Below are 24,999 nucleotides of genomic sequence, written 5' to 3'. Positions count from 1 at the left end.
TGCAGGGACATAACGTTATAAATTACAAAATAAATAAATAGTGCAAAAAAAGGTATAATGAGGTAGTGTTCAGGAGTTCATGGACCACTCAGAAATCTGATGGTGGAGTCTCCCTTCTGCACTCAGATCTTGTCATTCTGTGTCTCCCCCCCCCTCCCTCCCTCACTGACTGACACCCACCCACTTCAGCAATGCTGCGATACCTTCCCCACTGTTCCACCCTTAACCCCCACAACCGTGCTCCCCCTGTTCCGGCTTCCTGACCGCCCCGAACTAACTCTCCAATCGTGGCTGCATCTTTACTGCCAAGACCTTACGCCCTGGAGTTCCCTCGATAAACCTCTCCATCTCTCTGCCTCTGGCCTTCAAATTGTACCCCTCCTTGGTCAGGAGTAATATTCCCTCATGTTGAGTCAAGACTCCCTGTCCATCAGTAGGCTTTAGGACACCTTACCATACTGATGGTTCTACAGAAATACAAGTTGTTGTTGGTGTAGATTGAGAATTGGAAGATTCCCTTGCTGTCTGCACTGATCCCTCCCACTGTCTGTTCCAACCATATCCCTCCTGTGGTGTGGTGACCAGAACCGAACACAATGCTCCAAGTGACGTCCAACCAGTGCTTTCAGCAATGTTCTGCTCCTCATCACACGTAAACCCTTTCTGAATTGTAAGGAAAGGGTCATGTCTTCTCAGACCAGACCAGCCCCACCTCAAGAACCCTCCTTAATAGTTGCATCTGTGTGCTCTGCCCAGGATAGATCCTCTGAGAAATAAAGGACCACAGATGCTGCAATCTGGATGAAAAACATGATGATGCTGGAGGAACTCAGCAGGCCAGGCAGCATCCGTGGAGAAAAGCAGGCGGTCAACGTTTTGGGTCAGGACCCTTCTTCAGGACAGAAGATAGGAAAAGGGGAAGCCCAATATATAGGAGGGAAAAGCAGAGCAGTGATAGGTGGACAAAAGAGGGGAGCCGGGGTGGGCACAGGGAGGTGATAGGTAGATGCAGTTACCTTGTGATGTCACAGGCGAATTTATAGATGGTATTTGAGCTGTGCCCAGCCACACAGTCATGTATGAAGCAGGGGGCGAATCACCCTTCCCTGAGGTGCGCCTGTGTTGATCGTTAGTGAGGAGGAGATGTTATCACCGATCCCAGTGACCAAAACCCAGAGTAACAGTGGGTTCAGCAGGGTGAACAGTTTGTGTTGCCAACATTTGTTGTGGGGCCACTCACTGAGACAAGCTGAACCCCCCCCCCCCCCCCCCCCCTTTACCTTTCACACAAAGTCATATCGTCAGGAACAGCTCCCGGACACAATGGACCAGGAATCTGTGGCCCCGGCATCTGGGACAGCTCGTTGGCGGTGGTGACCGCAGTCCAGTTGGAGAGGTCAGCAGTGTCCGGGGAGTGTCCAGGGGTGGGAGTGTCCTGCCGGAGAAGTCAGCAATGTCCGGGTTGGCGGCAGGGGGTGGGGGAAGGGTGAGTGTCCGGCGGGAGAGGTCGGCAGTGTCCGGGTGGGGGGGGGGGTGGGTGACCAGCCTGAGAGGTCAGCAGTGTCCGGGTGGGGGGGGGGGGGGGGGTGGGTGACCAGCCTGAGAGGTCAGCAGTGTCCGGGGGAGTGACTAGCAGGATCCCGGGTCCCGGGGGGCCGCAGCGGCTCCTCCCCGCCGTGGGGGTAAAACGTTGCCCCCGCCCGGGGTAAAAGTCGGGAGGCCCCAGCGAGGATCGAACTCGCGACCCCTGGTTTACAAGACCAGTGCTCTAACCACTGAGCTATGGAGCCACGGCAGCAACAGCCGCCGCCCGCCGCCCTAACTCCAACCGGCGTCCGGCCCGTGCCCAGGGACCATTCTCGGCGCACCAGTCCCTCCTGCCCCGCCGCCTCCCGGCCAGGTCCCCGGTCCCGGTCCCGGTCCCGGCGCCGCGCCGATCACCCGCCGGCTTCCTGTTCGGGACAATGGAGGGAGCGGCATTGCACAGCGCTGCCCAGCAGAGGGCGCGCCGGACCGCATTGCAACTCTAGGCATCACCAGTAGAGGGAGCGCCGGACCGCATTGCAACTCTAGGCACCGCCAGTAGAGGGAGCGCCGGACCGCATTGCAACTCTAGGCACCGCCAGCAGAGGGAGCGCCGGACCGCATTGCAACTCTAGGCACCGCCAGTAGAGGGAGCGCCGGACCGCATTGCAACTCTAGGCACCGCCAGCAGAGGGAGCGCCGGACCGCATTGCAACTCTAGGCACCGCCAGTAGAGGGAGCGCCGGACCGCATTGCAACTCTAGGCACCGCCAGCAGAGGGAGCGCCGGACCGCATTGCAACTCTAGGCATCGCCAGCAGAGGGCGCGCCGGACCGCATTGCAACTCTAGGCACCGCCAGCAGAGGGCGCGCCGGACCGCAGGGACCACTCTCTCTGCGACTCCCTGGTCCACCCATCCCTCCCTCTCAGTCCCCTGCCACTCTCCCCTAGGAGGTACAACACTTGTCCCTACACTTCTATGTGCCTGTGATGCTGCTGCAAGCAAGTTTTTCTTACTTCATTAGAGAGATTTGATACGTCACCAAAGACTCTTGCAAATCTCTACAGATGTACGGTGGAGAGCATTCTGACTGGTTGCGTCACCGCCTGGTATGGAGGCTCCAATGCGCAGGATCGCAAGAGGCTGCAGAGGGTTGTAGACTCAGCCAGCTCCATCACGGGCACAACCCTCCCCGCCATCGAGGACACCTTCAAGAGGCGGTGCTTCAAGAAGGCAGCATCCATCACTAAGGGCCCTCACCACCCAGCACATGCCCTCTTCTCGTTACTACCATCGGGGAAGAGGTACAGGAGCCTGAAGACCCACACTCAACGATTCAGGAACAGCTTCTTCGCCTCCGCCGTCAGATTTCTGAACGGTCCATGAACCCATGAACATTACCTCGTTATTCCTCTTTTGCACTATTTATTTATTTTGTAATTTACAGTAATTTTCATGTCTTTATGTCTTGCACTGTACAGCTGCTGCAAAACAACAACTTTCACAACATACGTCAGTGATAATAAACCTGATTCTGATTTATGTGTATACATGTGCATAAGACAGAATCAGAATCAGGTTTATTATCACTGACTTATATGACGTGAAATGTGTTGTTCTGCGGCAGCAGTACAGTGCAGAGACATAAAAATCTATAAATTACAAAAATAAATAGTGCAAATTAAAAGGAAAAATGAGGTAGTGTTCATGGACTGTTCAGAAATCTGATGGCGGAGGGGAAGAAGCTGTTCAGGAAACATTGAGTGTGGATCTTCAGGCTCCTGTACCTCCTCCCTGATGGTGGTAATGTGAAGAGGGCATGTCCCAGGTGGTGAATGATTTCACCTTGCAAGAGTCTCTGGTGATGTACCGAATCTCCTCAAACTCCTAATGAAGTAGAGCTGCTGGCGTGCCTTCTTCGTCACTGCATCAATGTGTTGGACCCAGGATAGATCCTCCAAGATGTTGATGCCCAGGAACTTGAAGCTGCTCACCCTTTCCACTGCTGACCCCTCAATGAGGACTGGTGTGTGTTCTCCCGACTTCCCCTTCCTTAAGTCCACAATCAGTTCCTCTGTCTTGCTGACGTTGAGTGCGAGATTGTTGTTGTGACACCACTCAACCAGCTGACCTACCTCACTCCGGTAAAGCCTCCTCATTGCCCGAACCCTCCCCATCCATCCCTCCCTGTGCCCTGGCAATTTCCCCTGCAACCCGAGGAGGTACAACACTTGTCCCTACACTTCAATGTGCCTCTGTTGCTGCTGGAAGTGTTTTATTGCACCTGTGCACACATGGACTTGTGTACATGACAATAAACCTGACTTTGACTCTCCTCCCTCACCACCATCCAAGGATCTAAACAGCCCCTTCAGGTGAGGCAGAGATTTCAGGTGCGCCTTCTCCACCCTGGTCTATTGCATTCGGGTGCTCGCGATGTGGCTTCCTCTACATCGATGAGGCCGAGTTTTGCCGAGCATCCGTGCTCTCACTGCAACGGCCATCTTCAGCTTCCAGTTACATTGCATTTCAACTCCCACACCAACCAGTCTGTCCTCGGCCTTCTCCGCTGCCACAGTGAGGGCAAAAACAAACTAGAAGAATGCCAGCTCATATTCGGCCTTGGTCAGATGACAGCTATTTCATCTGGAATGCAAATCTTTGGATTCTTGGGATTTGTCAGTTTTCAGGATTTTCTGGTAGCATATTAATCCCTTTTACTTCTTCCTTTGCACTGGACCCAGTACATCAGATCAGAATCAGGTTTATTATCACTGTAAGTGACGTGAAATTTGTTGTTTAGCGGCAGCAGTACAGTGCAAGACATAAAATTACTATAAATTACAAAATAAATAAACAGTGCAAAAGGAAGGAATAACGAGGTAGTGTTCATGGGTTCATGGACCGTTTAGAAATCTGATGGCGGAGGGGAAGAAGCATCTTGAAGATTTCTTTGTGACTTCTGTGAAGACAGCATAACTATTTGTTTAACACCTCTGCCGTTATAAATTCTCCCATCTCTGTCTGCAAGGGACCCACACTGTGCCCTCACTAAGCTTTTCCTTTTAAGACCAATAGAAGTTCTTGCAATCTATATTTATGTTTCTATTTAAGACTCAGTTAGACAGATTTTTGCACAGTAGGGGAATTAAGGGTTATGGGGAAAAGGCAGGTAGGTGGATTGGAGTCCACAGCCAGATCAGTCATGATCTCATTGAATGGCAGAGCAGGCTCGATGGGCCAGATGGCCTCCTCCTGCTCCTGTTTCTTATGTTGCCAGAAGATAGAATCTCATATTCTACCTTCCTTTTCTTGATCAACTTTTGCTCCTCATTTTCTAAGTTCTGCTTTCCCCAGCAACTTTAGAAGCCTTTTCCTTTGACATGTTTTCAATTCCTCCAGTCATCCAAGGTTGGGAGTTTGGATCACAGTCCTCGGTGTCCCAGTGATAGTGATGATGCTCGCCCTCCGCTGGCGGTGGTGAATATTATAATAGTGAGGGTGCACCCTCTGTGGGCGGTAGTGAAGGATGCAGGAGAGAAATAAAAGAACCCAAACTGCTGGAAGAACTCAGTGGGTCAAGCACCGGAACTGGGCAGGGTGTGGTGGGGGAAGAGGGGAGATGGCTGGTATATAGTGTTGCAGGGAAGGAGTAGGACAGGAGCTGGTGAGTGATGGGTGGAACCAGGTGGGGGGGGGGGGGAGATGGTGATGCAGATGGTATCAGGTGTGGGGGGGATGTCAAAGGTAAACAAAGGGGGAGAGAATTTGGGAGGACTGGTCAGACAGACAGGTCAGTGTGGGGATGGGAAGGGGAGTTGAAATGATGTGCAACTGGGAGTTCAGGATGGTAAATTTTGTGGATGTCACATGTACCGAGGTACAGTGATAAACTTGTCTTGCATACCGGTCGTACAGAGCAATTCATTACACAGTGTATTGAGGTAGTACAAGGGAAAAGCAATAACAGAATGCAGAATAAAGTGTCACAGAAACAGAGAAAGTGCAGTGCAGGCAGACAATAAGGTGCAAGGTCATAATGAGGTGGATCAAGGGAACCATTCAGTCGTCTTATAACAGCAGGATAGAAGCTGTCCTTGAGCCTGGTGGTGAGCTTTCAGGCTTTTGTATCTTCTGCCCAATGGGAGGGGGAGAAGAGAGAATGTCCAGGGTGGGTGGGGTCTTTGATTATGCTGGCTGCTTTACCGAGGCAGTGGGAAATGTAGAGAGTCCTTGGAGGGGAGGCTGGTTTCCATGATGTGCTGAGCTATGTCCACAACTCTCTGCAGTTTCTTGTGGTCATGGGCAGAGCAGTTGCCATACTAAGCTGTGATGCATCCAGATAGAATGCTTTCTATGGTGCATTGATAAAAATTGGTGAGGGTCAAAGGGGACATGCCAAAGTAGAGGCACTGGTCAACTTTCTTGACCATGACAGCTACGTGGTTAGACCATAATAGGTGATGTTCACACCTAGGAACTTAAAGCTCTCAACCCTCTCGACCTCAGCATAGGAATGGCCACTGCAGAGAGAGAGCGAAACAGTTGCCGAGTCTACACTCGGTCTCACCAGAGGTCACATCACAAGCACCAAAGCAGACAAGGTGCATGTGAATCTGACCTGGAAGGACTATTCAGGCCTCTGGATTGTGGTGAGGAAGGAGGTGCAGGGACATGAGTTGTACCTCCTGAGGTTGCCAGGGATAGGATGGAGCGATAGGTGACTAGGGATGAGCAAACCAGGGAGTCTCTGAGAAAGTGGGCCCTGCAGAAGGCAGAAAGGGGTGGGGAGGAAATGTGACTGGTGGTAGGATCCCATAGCAGCTGGCAGAAGAGATGAAGGATGTGCTGGATGTGGAAGCTGGTAGGGTGAAAGATGAGGACAAAGGGAATTTCTATTCTCTCAGGAAGTAGGGGTGATGAAAACAGGTCCAGAAAATGGAGGAAATGTGAGTGAGAGCTCCATAAACCACAGTAGAAGGGAAGTCACATTTCCTGAAAAAGGGCATTTCAGATGTCCTGGAACAGAAACCCTTGAGAACAGATGCAGGGGAGACTCAGAGAAAGGGATGACATCCTTACAGGGGACAGGGTGGGAGGAGATGTAGTCCAGTAGCTGTGGAAGTCAGTGAGTTTATATAAAATGTTTTTCTGCTCCAGATCACAGCATCTGCAGTGTCTATTGTTTCTAGATGAAAGGGAAACTGTGGGTCTGGTGTTTTGGGATTTTCAGGCGTTAGATCAGGTCCAACAGAGGAAGCTGTCAAACCACGTTAGAGTGGTTCCTGCTGTGGCAAGTTAACCCTTTCCTGGATAAGATCAAAACTGCATACAATAATCAAAGTGCAATTTCACCAAGGCCTTACATAATTGCAGTAAGGCATCAGTACTCCTGTGCTCAAATCATCTCACAATAGAAACCTACAAGCTCTTTGCCTTCCTAAATGGTTGTTGCACCTGTCTATTGTGGCCTGTAAGGATATCCAGGTCCATATGAACATTTATATGACCCAGTCCCTAATCATATGAAAATACTTTTTTTTCTTGTGCACCAAAATTCAAGACCTCACAATTCTCCACAATCTGACTCTCCCACTCAGCTTTTCTTTATCCTCTTGAAACCCTTCAACTCCTCCTCACAACTTACAATCACCACAGTAAGCAGCCCTCCAAGTGAGGCAGAGGTTCACCTGCACCTCTTCCAGCCTGGTCTATGACATTCAATGCTCACAATGTGGCCTCTACATTGGAGAGACCAGCAGACTAGGTAACCATTTTATGGGGCATCTGTGTTCCACCTGCAACCGACTAATCAAACCACTCTGTGGACAAGGCTAGCCAACCTCCAGTCTTCTGTTTAGTTGTTTCCCAACCCGCACACCCACAGTATTTTAATCATCAATGTTTTTTTAATGTTATAATAGCATTCATATGTTTGATAGCTTATTCAGGCACCTATCTCAATACTTATCAGGTACCTTTGGTAAAATGTACCATCTGGGTAAAATGGTAGGTTTATTTAGGCCACTCAAGCATCACTCAAACATATCCCTCACAAATAACAAGGGATTATCATACTTGCTATCAAAGGTGTGCAAAAAAGATTCACGACTTTCCTGGGACGGTAGACTTGCTGTACAAGGATGAATTGGATCGGTGAAGTTGATAGCCTATTCCCACTCCTAAATCATAGAAATCTTCCTGTTGTTCTTTAAATAATGGCCAAGGAAGCTTTGCTAAGGCATCTGAAATCAACTGTGGTCTCACTAGCATTTCCTACTCAATACATTTTCATGTTTCTATTGAGATTCAACCTGGTATCCATTGCTGTTGATTGCATGTCCTCTGATAGGTTACTGTTTGCTGCTCGTACTTCCATTAGGTACTACTGCCTGTACTCTTGGTCAAGTTAGTTTCTAAGAGAAGGCTGTCTTAGCGTGCCCACCCCCCCCCCCCCCCCCCCCCCCCCCCCCGAGTGCAGAGAAGTCAGTCTTCTTCAATTCCCCACATCAGTGGTAATTTGCAAAGTGAAGGCAGCCACAGAGTAAAGGGAACTTGATTGTTTTCAGTTGACACTCTGCAAAGACCTAGGGTCGATTATCTTCCTTGTTTGGTGGAGAATGGATTAGACTGATGAGACCTAAGAACATTTATCTAAAAAAAGCTTTTGATTATTGGTTAATGTAGGTTCAGCACAGAGAACAGCAAGGCTGTGGTCAAAGTATTTTATTTACTTCATTTTAAGCACGTTAAACAATTTAAGAGTTTGGATTTTCCCCTCAACTTGGAATCTGCTATATACATCACAGGATTTACTTCAAGCAAAGAAATTAAAGCAAGTTTACGGTAGCGTCGCAGTTAGCACGACGCTATTACAGCGCCAGCGATCGGGGTTCGATTCCCGTCGCTGTCTGTAAGGAGTTTGTACATTCTCCCGTGTCTGCATGGGTTTCCTCCGGGTGCTCCGGTTTCCTCTCACAATCTAAAGATGTACGGGTAGGTTAATTTGGGGTTTAAAATGGGTGGCGCAGACTTGTTGGGCCGAAAGGACCTGTTACCACGCTGTAAATAAAAAAATTTTTTAAAAACTCAAAAAACAATATGACAATTGAAACCAAATTTTATTAACAACAAACCTGGGAGACGAGAAGGGCTACCAAATGCTTGATGCTGTAACTGAATACTGGTCACTGGCTTCTGTTCCACCTTGAAACTTTGAGACTCCCCACTGCTCCCTTTTCTTTTATCGTTGCTTGCATAAAGCCACAGCAATCACAAAGAGCGACCTATTCCTAAAGGATCTGTTCCATTTCCAGCTTTATCTCAACAAGAGCACTTACAAAGACCCTCCTCTCTCTCTGTAGAGACAAAAACATTCAGGGGGAATACTGGAAGAAACTGATTGTAACACTGCATGAACATGGCAAAGAGAAGAAACCGTTCGTTAACTGTCTGTAGGGTGCACGCAGCCTTTGGTCCTTTAAACCAGTGGCTTTCAACTTTTTTCATGCTGTGGCCCCCCAGAACACGTCTTTGTTAGATGGCGGACCCCCAAAGCCCACAAAATCAAACAATCGATAATTCATGCATACAACACTTAAATTACTGCACACAGGCCCTGTTGAAATAGTGACTATTTCAATCACCGATAATTACCAGTGGTGTCTTTCAGTGTTCAGTTCAATGTGATGGTTGTGCCTGTTTTGCACTGCAGAGTTTGTCCAAACGTGGTGGTATGTGCAACAAACATACCGGTATGTCATCCTCAATATTCAGTCTGATCTGTATTTGGTTTTCATGGCAGTGACTGCAGAAAATGCTATTTTGCACAAGTAAGTGGTTGCAAATGGTAACAGAACATTGACGGCTTTGCCGGACAGCAGTGGATACTCCTGGGAACATGCTATCCAGAATGACAACAGTGACATTCGGTTGAACTGCAAGCGCAAAGTCCTGTCAGATGACAGTTCAGCCAATTCTTCTTGTTCACGTCCAGTTAAATCAGTAAGCATGCATTCAAACGGATTTCGAATCCAATCAAACATGCTCGTGTCATCGTCGCCGAAATACTCATGGAAATAATGTGACAGCTGTTGAATATGGTTCAAAACGGTGCTGCAATGGCCTCTGTCTTAGTCTTGTTCACTGTCATAAAGTCAGCCAGTAACGGAAACATATCATAGACACCTTGTTCGCATCTTCCCTTCCAGATACGGAGTTTTTTCTGGAAGGCATTGATTTCGTCATGCATTTTCAGAACATTTGAGCCAGGTCCTTGCAATGAGATTTAAGCTATTCAAAATGTTGAAAATATCTGCAAGATAAGCTAATCTGGCAACCCATGTCTCATCTGTCAAGAACTGTGACAATAATCCGTTATGCTCATTTAGAAAAATGAGCAGTTCATCTCACAATTCATATACACGCTGCACAACACGGCCTTGTGACGGCCATCTGACTTCTGTATGTAGCAACAAATGCTTTTGCTCGGCTTCCATTTCACGGCATATGTTTTCAAACAAATGATGATTGAACAGCCTGGCTTTGATAAAGTTAACGATTTTAATGCATGTGGAAAACACATCTGCAAGATTTTCATCCATATCTTTTGCAGCCAAAGCCTCACGGTGAACCATGCAGTGGGTTGCTGCTACATGTGGAGCTACTTCTTTCACTTGTGCGACTAGACCCGACTTCTGACCTGTCATTGCAGCAGCACCATCCGTGCATACTCCAATACACTGTGTCCACACCAATGCCGATTGTACAAAAAAAAGTGTCAAGCACACGGAAAAGTTCTTCACCGGTTGTACGTCCTGGGAGTGCCTTGCAAAACAAAGTCTTCCAAAGCCTCTCCTTCCCAGCAATATCGAACATAAACCAACAACTGCGCAGCACTGGAAACATCAGTACTTTCATCGAGCTGAATCGCAAATCTGACTTGTTTGAAGACGTGCTATCAGCTGGCTCTGTATATCTTCCGCCATATCGCCAATTATTCTGCTCACTGTGTTATCAGTGGAATGGCTTTCAGTTTTTGATTGGATTCTTTTCCCAGTACAACTTCGCACATATCTACTGCTGCAGGCAGTATAAGCTCTTCTCCAATTGTGTGAGGCTTTCTGGAACGTGCTATTCGTAATGCTACCGAATATGATGCGTGAAGAGCCTTCTCACTTACAGTGGCGCAGGCTGTCATTTTGCCTTTCTGCTTGAGGTACAGCTCCTTTTGCCACTCAAAATATTCCTTCGGCTTACTGGCAATATCTGGATGCACTGTTGTTAAATGGCGCTTCAATTTCGCTGGTTTCATTGCATCTTTGGACAGTGTTTGCAAACACACAACACAGAGAGGTTGGTCCGCATACGAAATGTATTCTGGATCGTACTTGCGTTGTTTTCTCTTTCGGTCACCCTTATCCCCTTCGTCATCAGAATCTTCTGGTTTCTGGTCAGCTTTTCTCTTCAGAAATTTCTCCATACTCAGCAATACACGCTGGACAGTTTAATTACTATTACTGATACATAAAATTATCAAAACTAACCTAAAATTTACACGCTTGCGCACTTTTTGTTTAACAGTGATGTCACTGTGGCGTAAATGCACGGTAAGTAAGCAATATTATTAAGGCACACCAACAATGTCACTCAGTCTCGCTAACACTACAGTGCACAACAGAATAGTAGTGAGTGGTGAACACTACTGACTACTCTGACTACACAAATCAAATATTAAGCGGCAGCTTACCAGAAGGCAACATCGTCTAAGTCTCTAAGATTGTCGCCTATAACAGATAGAATAGATATGGCTGATTTTCTGAATAGTGGAAAACTGGAGCAAGCAAGTAAGCTACATCTTTGTAACAGGTCATTTTTCCATTTTTTTTCCTGGCTTGCTTGTGGACCCCTGGCAGCCTGCCGCAGACCCCCAGGGGTCCACGGACCACAGGTTGAAAACCTCTGCTTTAAACTTTTATCATAAAGTTTGTGTACTTAAAGAAAGCACACCGAGAAACAGGTTGTCAGAAGGAGCTGTAGACTGGGCTGCTTACTCCTGGACATTTTTTAATGCTTCTAGTCTCTGGAGAAGTGCATTCCCAAAGGCTTCACGATACGCAGGGCTGAGTGACTCCAAGAGGGAGTATATTGTCTCATGATACTGCATCGACAATGACTCATCCACCTGGTCAAAGCCATGAGCTACCACCTGGAAAACAAAATGCAGGTCAGTACCAAGTCAGTCCCAAAGTAAAATCACCATCTACCCAGCAGTACTAAAGGATATTCGAAATGTTACATACATCCTTCAACTGAAGACAATAGCTCCAAACACCAAAACTCCTAGGAAAAGACAACATAACCCTAAGCAACACCATAGATTACAATCTCTCCCCATAACTAAAGTCCTCCAATCCAGGCATTTTCCTGATAAATCTCCTCTACACTCTCTCCAGCACAAAAAAAAACAGGCTTGGATATCCATAATGAATGGTAGGATTTTGGGAAGAACTGGGGAACAGAAGGATCTTGGTGTACATCTCCAACGATCCCTTGAAGGCAGCAGCACAGATGGTTAAGGTGGCATACAAATGCTTGCCCTCAGTAACCAGGGCATAGAATACAAGTGCAGGAAGTATATGGTAGAATAATATAAAACATTATTCAGGACACAGCTGGAGCACTGAGTGCAGTTCTGGTCACCATGTTATAGGAAGAATGTATTTGCACTGGAGGGGACACAGAAGAGATTCACCAGGATGTTGCCTGGGATGGAGTGTTTCAGCTATGAGAGACATTGGAATACAGAATGCTGAGCGATGACCTAATTGAAGTATACCAAATTATGAGGGGCATAGATAAGGTAAGTAATAGGAAACTTTTCCCCATAGCAAGAGTTATCTAAAACTAGAGGGCATTGGTTTAGCGTAAAAGAGATATGGAAGGGATTTGAGGAGGATTTTTAATCCTCCCACCCAGAGGGTGGCAGAAATCTGAAAAGCACTGTCTGAGGTAGGTGGTGGAGACAGGTACTCTAACATTTAAGATGTATTTGAATGAAGCACTTGAAACGTCATGGCAGTAGAAGGCCACAGGCAAATGCTGGGAAATGGGATTAGCTCAGGTAGGTATCTAAGGCCAGCATGCTCAGGGGTGCCCGAGGGCCAATTTCTTTACTGTATAACTGATTCAAGAGGGAAAACAGAATTTGTTTTAAAAAATGGTGAGAGTAGGAAATGCTGATATTCAAAGGAACTTCAGAGTCCTTGTACACAAGTCACTGAAAGCAATTATAGAGAAAGCAATTGCACACAAGTGAGCAATTATAGAGGCAAATGATACGTTGGCCTTTATTACAGAAGAATTTGAGTCAAGAGTAAGGATCTCTTATTCTAATTATAATGGGCCTTGGTGGGATTACACATAGAAGGCCGTGTAGTGTTTTGGTTTCTTTACAAAATGGGAGATACTTGCCACTGAGGCCAGTACAACAAAATTTCATCATACTGGTTCCTGGGATGGCAGATTTATTCTATGATGAAAGATAGAGAGTAGGCCAGGCCTACATTCCCTACAGTCTCAGAATAAAGGCAGGCCATTTAGGACTGAGGTGAAGTTTCTGAGGATGGTAAATCTGTGTAATTCTTGATCCCAGAAGGATATGAAAGCTCAGTCATTGAATGCATTCAAAAACACAGATCAACAGATTTCAGGATAGTAAAGGGAATTGAGGAATATAGGGACGGTGAAAGAAAAATGGAGTTAAGATCAGCTGTGTTCCTCATGCAGGGCAGAATAGACTCAAAGGCTCAGATGGCCTATTCAAGAAAGGTTCTAAGAATAAGCAGGGAAATTATAGACCTGTGAGTCCAACGCCAGTTGTGGGTAAATTATTGAAAGGTATTCTAAGGGACAGGATATACAAGTATTTGGATAGAAAGGGCCTGATTACGGGTAGTCAATATAGCTTTGTGCATGGTAGGTCATGTCCAACCAACCTTATAGAGTTTTTCAAGGAGGTTAACAAGAAGGTTGATCAGGGAAAAGCAGTGGACGTTGTCTACATGGACTTCAGCAAGGCCTTTGACAAAGTCCCGCATGAGAGGCTGATCCAGAAGATTAAGGAGGAATTTGCCAAATGGATTCAACATTGGCTTACCGGGTGAAGACAGTGAGTGGTAGTAGATGGTTGTCTCTCTGACTGGAGGCCTGTGACTAGTGGTGTGCCGCAGGGATCGGTGCTGGGTCCGTTGTTGTTGATCATCTATATTAATGGTTTAGATGATAATGTGGTAAACTGGATCAGCGTATTTGTGGATGACACCAAGATCGGGAGTGTAGTGGACAGTGAGGAAGGCTATCAAAGCTTGCAGCCTGACCTTGACCAGCTAGGAAAATGGGTTGAAAAATGGCTGATGGAATTTAATGCAGACAAGTGTGAGGTGATGCACTTTGGGAGGACAAACCAGGCTAAGACCTACTCAGTGACTGGTAGGGCTCGGAGTTGTGTGGTACAACAGAGGGACCTGGGGATACAGGTCCATAGTTCCTTGAACATGGCATCACAGGTAGATGGGTTGTAAAAGAGAGCTTTTGGCACTCATATAAATACTTTATAAATCAGGACATTCAATACAGGAGTTGTGATGTTATGTTGAAGTTGTACAAGACATTGGTGAGGCTGAATTTGGAGTATTGTGTGCAGTTCTGGTCACCTACCTACAGTAATGATATCAATAAGCTTGAAAGAGTTCAGAGAAAATTTTCAAGGATTTTGCCAGAACTCAAGGACCTGAGTTACGGGGGGAAGGTTGAATAGGTTAGGACTTTATTCCCTGGAGTGCAGGAGAATGAGGGGAGATCTTATCGAGGTGTACAAAATTGAGGGGCATAGATAGCGTGAATGGATGCAGCCTTTTTCCCCTAAGGTTGGGTGAATCTAGAACTATAGGTTTAGGGTAAAATATATAAGGGTAATCTGAGGGGAAATTCTTCACTCAGAGAGTGGTGCGAGTGTGGAACGAGCTGCCAACAAAAGTAGTAGATACGGTTTCAATTGCAACATTTAAGATAAGTTTGGATAGGTACATGGATGGGAGGGGGTTGGAGGGATATGGTCCGGATGCAGGTAGATGGGACTTGGCAGAAGATCAGGTTGGCATAGACTAGATGGGCCGAACTGCCTGCTTCTGTGCTGTAAGTGCTCTGGGTTTCAATCAAGGCCTATTATTCATTAGGCACAGATAACAAGGAGAAAGCATATTTGTTTGCTATGAATTTAAATACATGTTTTCTGTGGCTTTAGATTAGAATGCCCAGCCTGCTTTGTTTAGCTGTTCAAGATTGCAGAATTATACAAATTCAAATTAACCAACTGGAGCAAAACCAAATAATTCAATTGCAGTGAGTAGTTTCCTTGCCTTTTTCAGGAGAGGCGACCTTCACTGAAAGAATGCTTTCGTACTTTACCCACTGGCCAACATTTTGAGCAAGAGTGCACTGTCATGTTCACCATGGGAAACATCAACATAATCATATCTTTATCACAAGGAGCTAAAGTCACTCACCTTTCTTTTAAATGTCTAGAGAGCTACATTTTGCTTACCAATCATATACTTTTACTGTTGTTTGCAAAGTGCTCTGACATTTTTCTCTTCATAAATAAATAAGTTGCTGCAGCAGAGAAATAGAACCACCATAGTTCAGTTACTCTAGCTATTGCCTTCATCACTGAAACCCAAGCACTAGTAACATTTTCTACCTCTGATGTCTAATTTTATGGGGAGAGAGCTGGGAATGAGATGATCCAACATCACATGTTCACTCTAAGAAGCCAAAACAACAAGGACAAACAAGTGCAAGGACAGGTAGCCCCTCGGGATCTTTAAGAATAGAAGTCCAACAACTTTGTGCTGATCCTTTGAAAGCTGCAGCTTAGTTAGTCCTACTGCCACGACCTTCATTCTCACATTCTTCACTTTACCATAGAACCATACAGCACAAAACAGGCCCTTCGGCCCACCATGTTGTGCTGTCCATCAAACCACCCTCACACTATCTAACCCTTTCCTCCCGCATATCCCCCCTATCTCACATTCCTCCATGTGCCTATCCAACAAACTCTTGAACCTGTCCAATGTATCTGCCTCCACCACCACCCCAGGTAGTGCATTCCATGCACCAACCACTCTTTGGGTGAAAAACCTCCCCCTGACATCTCCCCTGAACCTCCCACCCATAACCTTAAAGCCATGCCCTCTCGTCTTGAGCATTGGTGCCCTGGGAAGGAGGCGCTGGCTGTCTACTCTATCTATTCCTCTCAATATTTTGTATACCTCTATCATGTCTCCTCTCATCCGCCTCCTTTCCAGTGAATAAAGCCCCAGCACCTTAAGCCTCTCCTCATATTCCATACGCTCTAATCCAGGCAGCATCCTGGTAAATCTCCTCTGCACCCTCTCCAATGCCTCCACATCCTTCCTATAATGCGGCGACCAAAACTGAACACAGTACTCTAAGTGTGGTCTAACTAGAGTTTTGTAAAGCTGCATCATCACTTCGCGGCTCTTAAACTCAATCCCACGGCTTATGAAAGCTAACATCCCATAGGCCTTCTTAACTGCTCTATCCACCTGTGAGGCAACTTTCAGTGATCTGTGAATATGAACCCCCAGATCCCTCTGCTCCTCTACACTGCCAAGTACCTTGCCATTTACCCTGTACTCTGCCCTGGAGTTTGTCCTTCCAAAGTGTACCACCTCATACTTCTCCAGATTGAACTCCATCTGCCACTTGTCAGCCCAGCTCTGCATCCTATCAATATCCCTCTGTAAGTTCCGACAGCCCTCCACACTATCCACAACACCGCCGATCTTAGTGTCGTCCGCAAACTTACTAACCCAGCCTTCCACCCCCTCACCTAAGTCATCTATAAATATCACAAAAAGTAGAGGTCCCAGAACTGATCCTTGCAGGACACCACTAGTCACTGCCCTCCAATCCGAGGGCACTCCTTCCACCACAACCCTCTGCTTTCTACAGGCAAGCCAATTCCTAATCCACACAGCCAAGCTTCCCTGGATCCCTTGGCCTCTGACCTTCTGAAGAAGCCTACCATGAGGAACCTTATCAAATGCCTTACTAAAATCCATATAGACCACATCCACCGCACTACACTCATCAATCTTCCTCTTCACCTCCTCAAAGAACTCTATCAGGCTTGTGAGGCAAGATCTTCCCTTCACAAAGCCATGCTGGCTGTCCCTAATCAGTCCATTATTCTCCAGGTGTTCATAGATCCTATCCCTTAGAATCCTTTCTAACAGCTTACCCACCACAGACGTAAGGCTCACCGGTCTGTAATTCCCTGGACTATCCCTACTACCTTTTTTGAACAAGGGGACAACATTCGCCACCCTCCAATCCTCCGGCACCATCCCCGTGGACAACGAGGACTCACAGATCCTTACCAGTGGTTCAGCGATCTCCTCCCTCGCCTCTCAAAGCAGCCTGGGGAAAATCCCGTCAGGACCCGGAGATTTATCCGTCTTGATATTATTTAACAACTTCAACACATCCTCTCTCTTGATATCTACAACCTCGAGAACATTACCCTTACCAGCACTCCTTTCCACATCATCAAGACCCCTCTCCTTGGTGAATACCGAAGAGAAGTATTCATTGAGAACTCCTCCCACTTCTGCCGCCTCCAGGCACATTCTCCCACCTTTGTCTTTAATCGGACCTACCTTTACCCTAGCCATCCTCCTACCCTTCACGTAGGTGAAAAAGGCCTTGGGATTTTCCTTAACCTTACTAGCCAATGCCTTTTCATGTCCCCTTCTAGCTCTCCTCAGCCCTTTCTTAAGTTCCTTCCTCGCTACTCTATATTCTTCACGGGCCCTGTCTGAACTTTGCTGCTTATACCTTATGTATGCTACCTTCTTCTCCCTAACTAGTCGTTCAACCTCTCTCGTCACCCACGGCTCCTTCACCCTGCCATTCCTTCTCTGCCTCATCGGGACATATTTATCTCTAACATCCTGCGTAAGGTCCCTGAACATCGACCACATCTCCATGGTACATTTCCCTTCAAAAAGGACATCCCACTTTACACTCCCAAGTTCCCTCCTTATAGCCTCATAGTTTGCCCTTCCCCAATTAAATATCCTCTTGTCCTCTCTGCACCTGTCCCTGTCCATGACAATTTTAAAGGTTATGGAGCAATGGTCACTGTCCCCCAAATGCTCACCCATCAATAGATCCTTTACCTGTCCCGGTTCATTTCCTAAAACTAGATCTAGCATGGCATTCCCTCTAGTCGGCCTGTCAACATACTGCATCAGGAATCCCTCCTGGACACATTTAACAAATTCCGTCCCATCTAAACCTTTGGCACTAAGCAGGTTCCAGTCTATATTTGGGAAGTTGAAGTCTTCCATTATAACAACCCTGTTATTTTTGCTTCTCTCCAAACACTGCCTGCCAATCTGCTCCTCTATATCTCTACCGGTACTGGGGGGCCCATAGAATACTCCTAGTAGAGTAACTGCTCCTTTCTTGTTCCTTACTTCCACCCATACAGACTCTAGAGATGATCCTTCTACAACATCCATCCTTTCCACAGCCGTAACAGTGTCCCTGACCAGTATCGCCACCCCTCCTCCTCTTCTCCCAATTGACAAACTTACTAAGATTATTAAACAGACTCCTTCAACTTGGAGATCATAGAACAGTATAGCACAGGAACAGGCCCTTCTGCCCATGATGTTGTGCTGAACCAATTAAGCTAACGATGTCTAATTACACTAATCCCTTCTGCCTGCTCATGGTTCATATCACTCCATATTCATGCCCCTACCTAAGAGCCTCTTAAGTACCACTATCGTATCTGCCTCCACTACTGCCCCTGGCAGCACATTCCAGGCACTCTCCATAAAAAAAACTTGCCCTGCACATCACCTTTGAACTTTCCCCCTCACCTTAAATGCATGTCCTCTAGTACTAGACATTTTGATCCAGGGGAAAAGATACCGACTGTCTGCTCTATCTATGCCACTCAATCTTATAAACCTCTATCAGGTCTCCCCTTAGCCTCCACTGCTCCAGAGAAAACAACACTTGTTTGTCCAACCTCTCCTTATAGCACCTGCCTTCTAATCCAGGCAGCATCCAGGTAAACTTCTTCTGCATCCTCTCCAAAGCCCCCACATCCTTCCTGTCAAGGGGTGACCAGAATTGAATGCAAATACTCTAGATGCAGCCTAACCAGATTTTTATAAAGCTGCAACATAACTTTGACTCTTGAACTAGATCTAATACTTTTTCATATATACTGAAGTACAATAAATAATCTTTCCCTAAGACCAGCAAGATTTTCCCCATCTAAGTACTTATTCAATTCTTTGCTATTAAATCTGATTTTACTGCCTTTTTGGTGATGTTACAGTTGTACAGAATGTTAGTTAGACCACTTGAGAGTATTGTGCGCATTTCTGATCGCCATGCTATAAGAAGGATGTGACTAAGTAAGGGACGGTGCAGAAAAGATTCACAAGGATCTTGCCTGAACTGGAGGGCTCAAGTTACAAGATTGGATAGGTAGGAATGGAGTGAAGAAGGCTGAGGTTTATAAAATTATGGAGGCATAGATAGTCTTTTTTCCAGGGTAGGAGTCTAAAATTAGAAGGCAAGGTTAAGGTGAGGGGAAAGGTTTAAAGCGGATCTGAGGGGCAAAATTTTCCCAACAGAGGTTGGTGGGTACATGAAATGAGCTGCCAGAGGAAGTGAGGTACAATTACAATACACGCCACAGGTACAATTACATTTGGACAGGTACATGGATAGGAAAAATTTAGAGGGATATGGGCCTAACACAGGTAAATGTTGAGATAGGCATCTTGGTCAGCATGAATAAGGTAGGCCGAAATGCCTGTTTTCATGCTGAATAACTGAATGACTCATTCCAGATCATAAGTAGCAGCAATTTTTTTCATGTTGCTTCTAGTTTTTTTGATAATCACTATAAATCTGTATCATTTTCCCAACTCTTCTGCCACAGTTTTGCCATATTTCCCCATCTCTCAATTGACTAGCTAGAACATTCCAAGCTTCTCCAGTCTCCCCACAAAGCTAAGTTTCTGAATCTTCAATACAGTTCCAACGAAGCTTCTCAGCATGTTCTCCAAGATCTTGAAAGATCACTTTTAAAGTAACGTGCCCAGAAAATGGCCACAATTTGCCACCTGGATTCCAGGTGGTACTTTAAAAAAAAAGCAGTCCTATTAATCCATTCAAACCCCAAACCAAAACTATGCCTGTGCAGTGGTTGTCACGGGACTAGTAATGCAGGCATGGCTAACAATCCAGAGACAAGAGTTCAAATCCCACCAATAACAATCATGGAATTTAAATTGTTAATAATCTGGGATTAAGGACGATGATTAAGAAAAAAAATCTAGTCATCAGCAATGACCACCACAAAACTACCAGTTTGTATTAAAAACCTCACATAGTTTACTAATATCCTTCAGGGGAAGAACTCTGCCATCCTCACTCGCTCTGCCTTTTAAGCAATCCGGTTGACTCTTAATGCCCTCCGACCTAGCCTACCAAGCTCTGTTGATCAAGGGCAATAAATCTTGTCCTTCCCTTAACCTGCAAAAAAAATAAGTAAATATCCACCTTTAAACTGCAAAACATAAATAAATATCCCTTTACTCTCACTCCCACTTTATTCCCCTAAACTGACCCCTGTCTTGATTCCGTCATCTTAACTCCCTACTTTTATTGTCTTTGAAGGATCTAACTTGAACACCAATATAGTATATAAACTCAACAACTCTTCTCTGGAGGTTTCTGGCCAGAAAATAGTTGATATTTACTGTGATGTAATTTCCTGAATTGTCCTGGGCCAAAGGGAGCATCTATAAAGCACCTTCAATATCTTAAGTCAGCCACCCAAGGAGTCGTTCAGGCAAATGACCAAAACCTCAACTGAGATAGATTTTAGGAAGTGTGCTAAAAGAACTTTTTGGTTAGTTTCTTGGCAACTTAATAATTGGTATGGCTGCCAATGATGGACTCAATAAAATAATAAGTAATGTGCATAGGGCAGAAGTGGAAGAGTGCATTGACCTCAGGGGGTTATATTGCCAGAGAGAGCCTGCATCAGGGAGGGGAAAGTCAGAGGGAATGGAAAATAAGGATGAACATCTAAATATCATAGCATTGCCAGACTAGAAGCCAATGCAGTTCGGCATGCACAGTAGGTGAAGAGTGAATGGGACCTGGTCTGATTTAGGGTAATAGCAGCAGGGTTTTGCTCTTCAGGCAAACTAGGGAGTAACGAGTCAGGAGACGTTGATGACTTTCCACAGCACATTGAGAGATTGTGGAGGAAGACCTAGATCATTTCACAAAAATACAGATAGAATTAACCCATGCCAATCTCAACAGTAATTGAGCAATCCCTTATATACTTTTTCAACAAGTCAAAATAAAGTAAGTCATTGTTAAAAGCGCAAGGGGGGGGGTGGGGGGGAAAGTAGTTTAAATAACAGCAAAGAATCTTTGCTCAGGTGCAGACCGTTTATCATGACCTGGAATTAGTCAGTAGCTGCTCTCACCCGGAGTCCTGCTTCAGTTAGCTCAAGGCAGTATCGGTTTCTTTCTTTTGTTTCTACATTAATGAAGGCAACATCTTCTCTTATTGGGAGCATTTTTGAGACAGCCATGTGGTTAACAGCAAAGTTGACATCATTGACCACTGCCTCAGCTTCCACTCTCATATCCTTCACGTCTGCCCCCTCCAAGTCTCTCTCTTCCCAATCTTCAAACTTGCTGAAATTATTAAACATTGACCCGTTGAACACTCGGGGATCACAGTCCATTTCCTGGTTGTAATACTTTGATCCTCGTGATGAGACTGTAAATCAAATACAAGTGCGATGCACAATCATTTCAAAGATAAACTTACTAACTAATATTGCTTCCCGACAAGGAAAGCAATCCATTATTTCCAGGAGACAGCTCCCCACACCCCCCCCCCCCCCATAATAAACTGTGGATCATTTTGTAAACCTGTTTCACTATTAATGCAGATCTGTTGATGCATCAAAGGAAAATATGGGGAGGAAACCAATTTCCAGATTTTCAGACGGATTTGATAGCCCAAAAGGAGCAAAACACTGCTTATTTCCAGAATTAATTCAATTGGTGGATTCAAATAAGGATGTCAAACTATTGAATTTTTGCATCATCAAACCTAGCTTAGCAAAGTAGCTCTTCCCTTTCCCAATTATGCTTCACTATTATTAAGAAATAAGCTAAGAGTAGTTATGTAGAACGCATCTGAAATTAAGGAGTCAGAGAATGGCATCTAGGCTGGCAGCTTCATTGGCATCTCAGTGCCAAATAAATCTACTATCCAGATTGTGCCAGTAACACACCAAACTTCCATGTCTAGTTTTGAAATAACCTCTGAATTTGTATGTAGAATGTGGCAAGTGTCTCTCATAGATTCTCTTCCCATAGGAGGAAATTACAGATACCCAACAGCCTGCATTCCAGGGTTCTGAAAGAAAAACGGTTGCTGAGTTAACAGATGTATCAGTAATGATATTCCAAAATTTCCTTCATTCTGGAATAATCCCAGAAGACTGAAAGGGAGCAAATGTAACAACACTATTTAAGAAAGGAGTGGTGGAAAATACAGAAACTAGGGAACCATCAACCATTTAACCTAATGCCATTTGTCACAAAATGCAGAAAAATGGGATTACATAGATAGATTTTTAACGGCTGAATCACACACTGGACCCATTTCCACTATGACCATCTTTCTCAATTCCTTCATTATTCAGATAGTTGTTTTACATGAGCAAAATACAATTGCTGGAGGAACTGAGTGGGTCAGGCAGCACTTGTGCAGAAAAATGGGCAATCGAAGTTTCAGGCCCAGATGAAGAGTCTTGACTGTCCATTTCCCTTGCAGATGCTGCTTGACCCATCAAGTTCCTCTAGCAGTTTTGTTTTGCTCCAGATTCCAGCAGCTGCAATCTCATGCCTCCAGTTGTTTTGAATTAACTCAATATTTGAGGTTCACTCAACCAGTCTTCAGGGTAGAGAATGGCCCAGCTTCATCACTCTCTGACTGGATGCATTTCTCCTCATCTCAGTCCCAAACAGTGTAGTCCTGGTAGAGAGACAGTGGCCCCAGCTCCTGGATTCCCCAGCCAGGGCACACACCCTCCAGCCTCCCATACTGTGCAATGAATTGTCACGGGGATTAGAGGATCGGGAAAGAGAAAGGGCAAGGCCAAGGATCAGCCCTCATTCTGCGCAATGGCAGAACAGGTTGGAGGGGCCAAATGGCCTACTTCTGCTAGCAGCACCCTCAGGGAGTGCAGGCTGAGGGAGCTGCACCCCCTCTTCCCCAGCCCTCCCTTTCCACACTCCAACAACCCCTTCTACCCCTGCCCAAATGACCCAACCCCCCTCTCTTCCCCACCGGGTTGGCGACCCCACCCAGCCTCCCCCGGGATCTCCTTCCCACACCACCCCCCCAACGATCCCTCACCACCCACCCCCCCGCCGACCCGGGATCCTTCACCACCCACTCCACCCAACTCGCGATCCCTCACCACCCACCACCCAACCACCCATTCCCCCCGCTGACCCAGGATCCCTCACCACCACGCACCACCCCCGCACCCGACCTGGGATCCCACACCACCCACTGACCCAGGATCCCTCAACCCCCTCCCAACCTGGGATCCCTCACATCCCCCCCACCGACCCAGGATCCCTCACCACCCACCCCCACCGACCAGGCATCCCTCACCCCCCACCCGACCCGGGACCCCTCACTCCCTCCCACCCCTGACTTGGGATCCCTCACCCCCTCCCGTCCCCAACCCGGGATCCCTCCCCCCCTCCCCCGCGATCCCTCCCCCCCTCCCCCACCGTCCTGCGATCCCTCACCCCTCCCCCACCCGACCCGCGATCCCTCACCCCCTCCTCCCCGACCCGCGATCCCTCACCCCCCCCCCGACCAGCTATCCCTCACCCCCTCGACCCGCTATCCCTCACTCCCTCGACCCGCTATCCCTCACTCCCTCGCCTCCCCCCGACCCGGGATCCCTCACCCCCCCCCACCGACCCGGGATCCCTCACCCCCTCACCCCCCTCCCGACCCGGGATCCCTCCCCCCCCCCGACCCGGGATCCCTCCCCCCCCCCCCGACCCGGGATCCCTCACCCCTCCTCCCACCCCCCCCCTCCCCAGGACCACACCCCCTCCCCCACCCCGACCCGGGACCCCCCCCCCCCCCGACCTGGGATCCCTCACCACCATCACCGCCCCCCCCCCGACTCGGGATCCCTCACCCCTCCTCCCACCCCCCCCCGACCGGGGATCCCTCACCCCTCCTCCCACCCCCCCCGACCCGGGACCCCTCACCCCTCCTCCCACCCCCCCCCCCGACCCGGGACCCCCCCTCCCCCACCCCGACCCGGGACCCCCCCTCCCCCACCCTGACCCGGGACCGCACCCCCTCCCCCACCCTGACCCGGGACCGCACCCCCACCCCCCCCCGACCCGGGACCGCACCCCCATCCCCCCCGACCCGGGACCCCCCCCACCCCCACCCCGACCCGGGACCCCCCCCACCCCCACCCCGACCCGGGACCACCCCGACCCGGGACCCCCGCCACCCCCACCCCGACCCGGGACCCCCCCCACCCCCACCCCCACCCCGACCCCGACCCGGGACCCCCCCCACCCCCACCCCGACCCCGACCCGGGACCCCCTCGACCCGGGACACCCCCACCCCCACATCTCACCACCCCGGGGCGGAAAGCCCAAGAGGCCGGCCCGAAGGAGTGACCCGACCTGGGCAATTTCCTACTAAAGCGGGCCATCAGTTTATATGTTAGGCCATGGTGCTGCAACGATTACCTCAGGAAGCCTCCGGCGCCGTTAACGGACCGTCTCCATGACGGAGGGCGGGCGGCCCGCGCGCGCACTCACAGTTCAAAACTCAACCGTCAACGGTCCTTCCGCCGCCCGCCGCGTCACCACCGCGCTCGCTGCCATCTTTGTGACGGGCGGGGCAGGCGGCGCAGGCGGCGCCAGTGTCAAAGATGGCGGTGTGTTGTCAACGTAATGCAGCGCGGAGCGACGTCAGCCTCTGAGTCAGGCCCGGGCCGTGGGAGCGCGTTGTAAACAGAGGCCGCTGACCGAGGCCCGGCTCAGCCCGCCGCTCCCGCTCGTCGCCTGCACTCCCTGCTGACCGAGGCCCGGCTCAGCCCGCCGCTCCTGCTCGTCGCCTGCACTCCCTGCTGACCGAGGCCCGGCTCAGCCCGCCGCTCCCGCTGCCCTTCCCCGAGTGATGACAGCGACTGAGGGGGGTTGGACAGTGCCAGATCGGTAGCTGGGATCGTAAAACGGGTTAATTACTGCGGGGGGGGGGGGA

General features: G+C 48.0%; 1 protein-coding gene and 1 non-coding gene across 4 annotated transcripts; both read right to left on the bottom strand.

Annotated features, from left to right (window-relative positions):
- Window positions 1-1,717: 1,717 nt before the first annotated feature.
- On the bottom strand, window positions 1,718-1,790 carry trnat-ugu (transfer RNA threonine (anticodon UGU)). The gene has a single exon. It is a non-coding gene; the product is annotated as a tRNA-Thr (tRNA).
- Window positions 1,791-8,236: 6,446 nt separating this feature from the next.
- Window positions 8,237-24,975, bottom strand: gskip (gsk3b interacting protein). 3 transcript variants are annotated; one of them, XM_052026369.1, is made up of 4 exons: window positions 24,483-24,975; window positions 22,002-22,097; window positions 21,151-21,449; window positions 8,237-11,732 (listed from the first exon to the last, which is right to left on the bottom strand). In XM_052026369.1, the coding sequence occupies exons 3-4, from the start codon at window positions 21,412-21,414 to the stop codon at window positions 11,574-11,576; spliced, it is 423 nt and encodes a 140-aa protein (XP_051882329.1). In that variant the 5' UTR covers window positions 21,415-21,449; window positions 22,002-22,097; window positions 24,483-24,975; the 3' UTR covers window positions 8,237-11,573. The 3 variants fall into 3 exon arrangements, with proteins under 3 accessions (XP_051882329.1, XP_051882319.1, XP_051882336.1); XM_052026359.1 differs by lacking the exon at window positions 22,002-22,097; XM_052026376.1 differs by lacking the exon at window positions 22,002-22,097 and having other exon boundaries at window positions 24,555-24,975.
- Between the last annotated feature and the right edge of the window lie 24 nt (window positions 24,976-24,999).

This window comes from Pristis pectinata, chromosome 1 (genome assembly GCF_009764475.1).
Source record: "Pristis pectinata isolate sPriPec2 chromosome 1, sPriPec2.1.pri, whole genome shotgun sequence".
Classification (NCBI taxonomy): domain Eukaryota; kingdom Metazoa; phylum Chordata; class Chondrichthyes; order Rhinopristiformes; family Pristidae; genus Pristis; species Pristis pectinata.
The sequence above is the reverse complement of the archived record's forward strand: the minus strand, read 5'-3'. Positions and strand labels throughout refer to the sequence as shown.

Coding starts and splice junctions, on each gene's coding strand:
- gskip (XM_052026369.1), bottom strand. CDS start 21,414: ATGGACTGTGATCCCCGAGTGTTCAACGGGTCAATGTTTAATAATTTC. Junction 11,733..21,150: donor TAACTGAAGCAGGACTCCGG/GTGAGAGCAGCT, acceptor TTTGTTTTCCAG/GTGGTAGCTCATGGCTTTGA.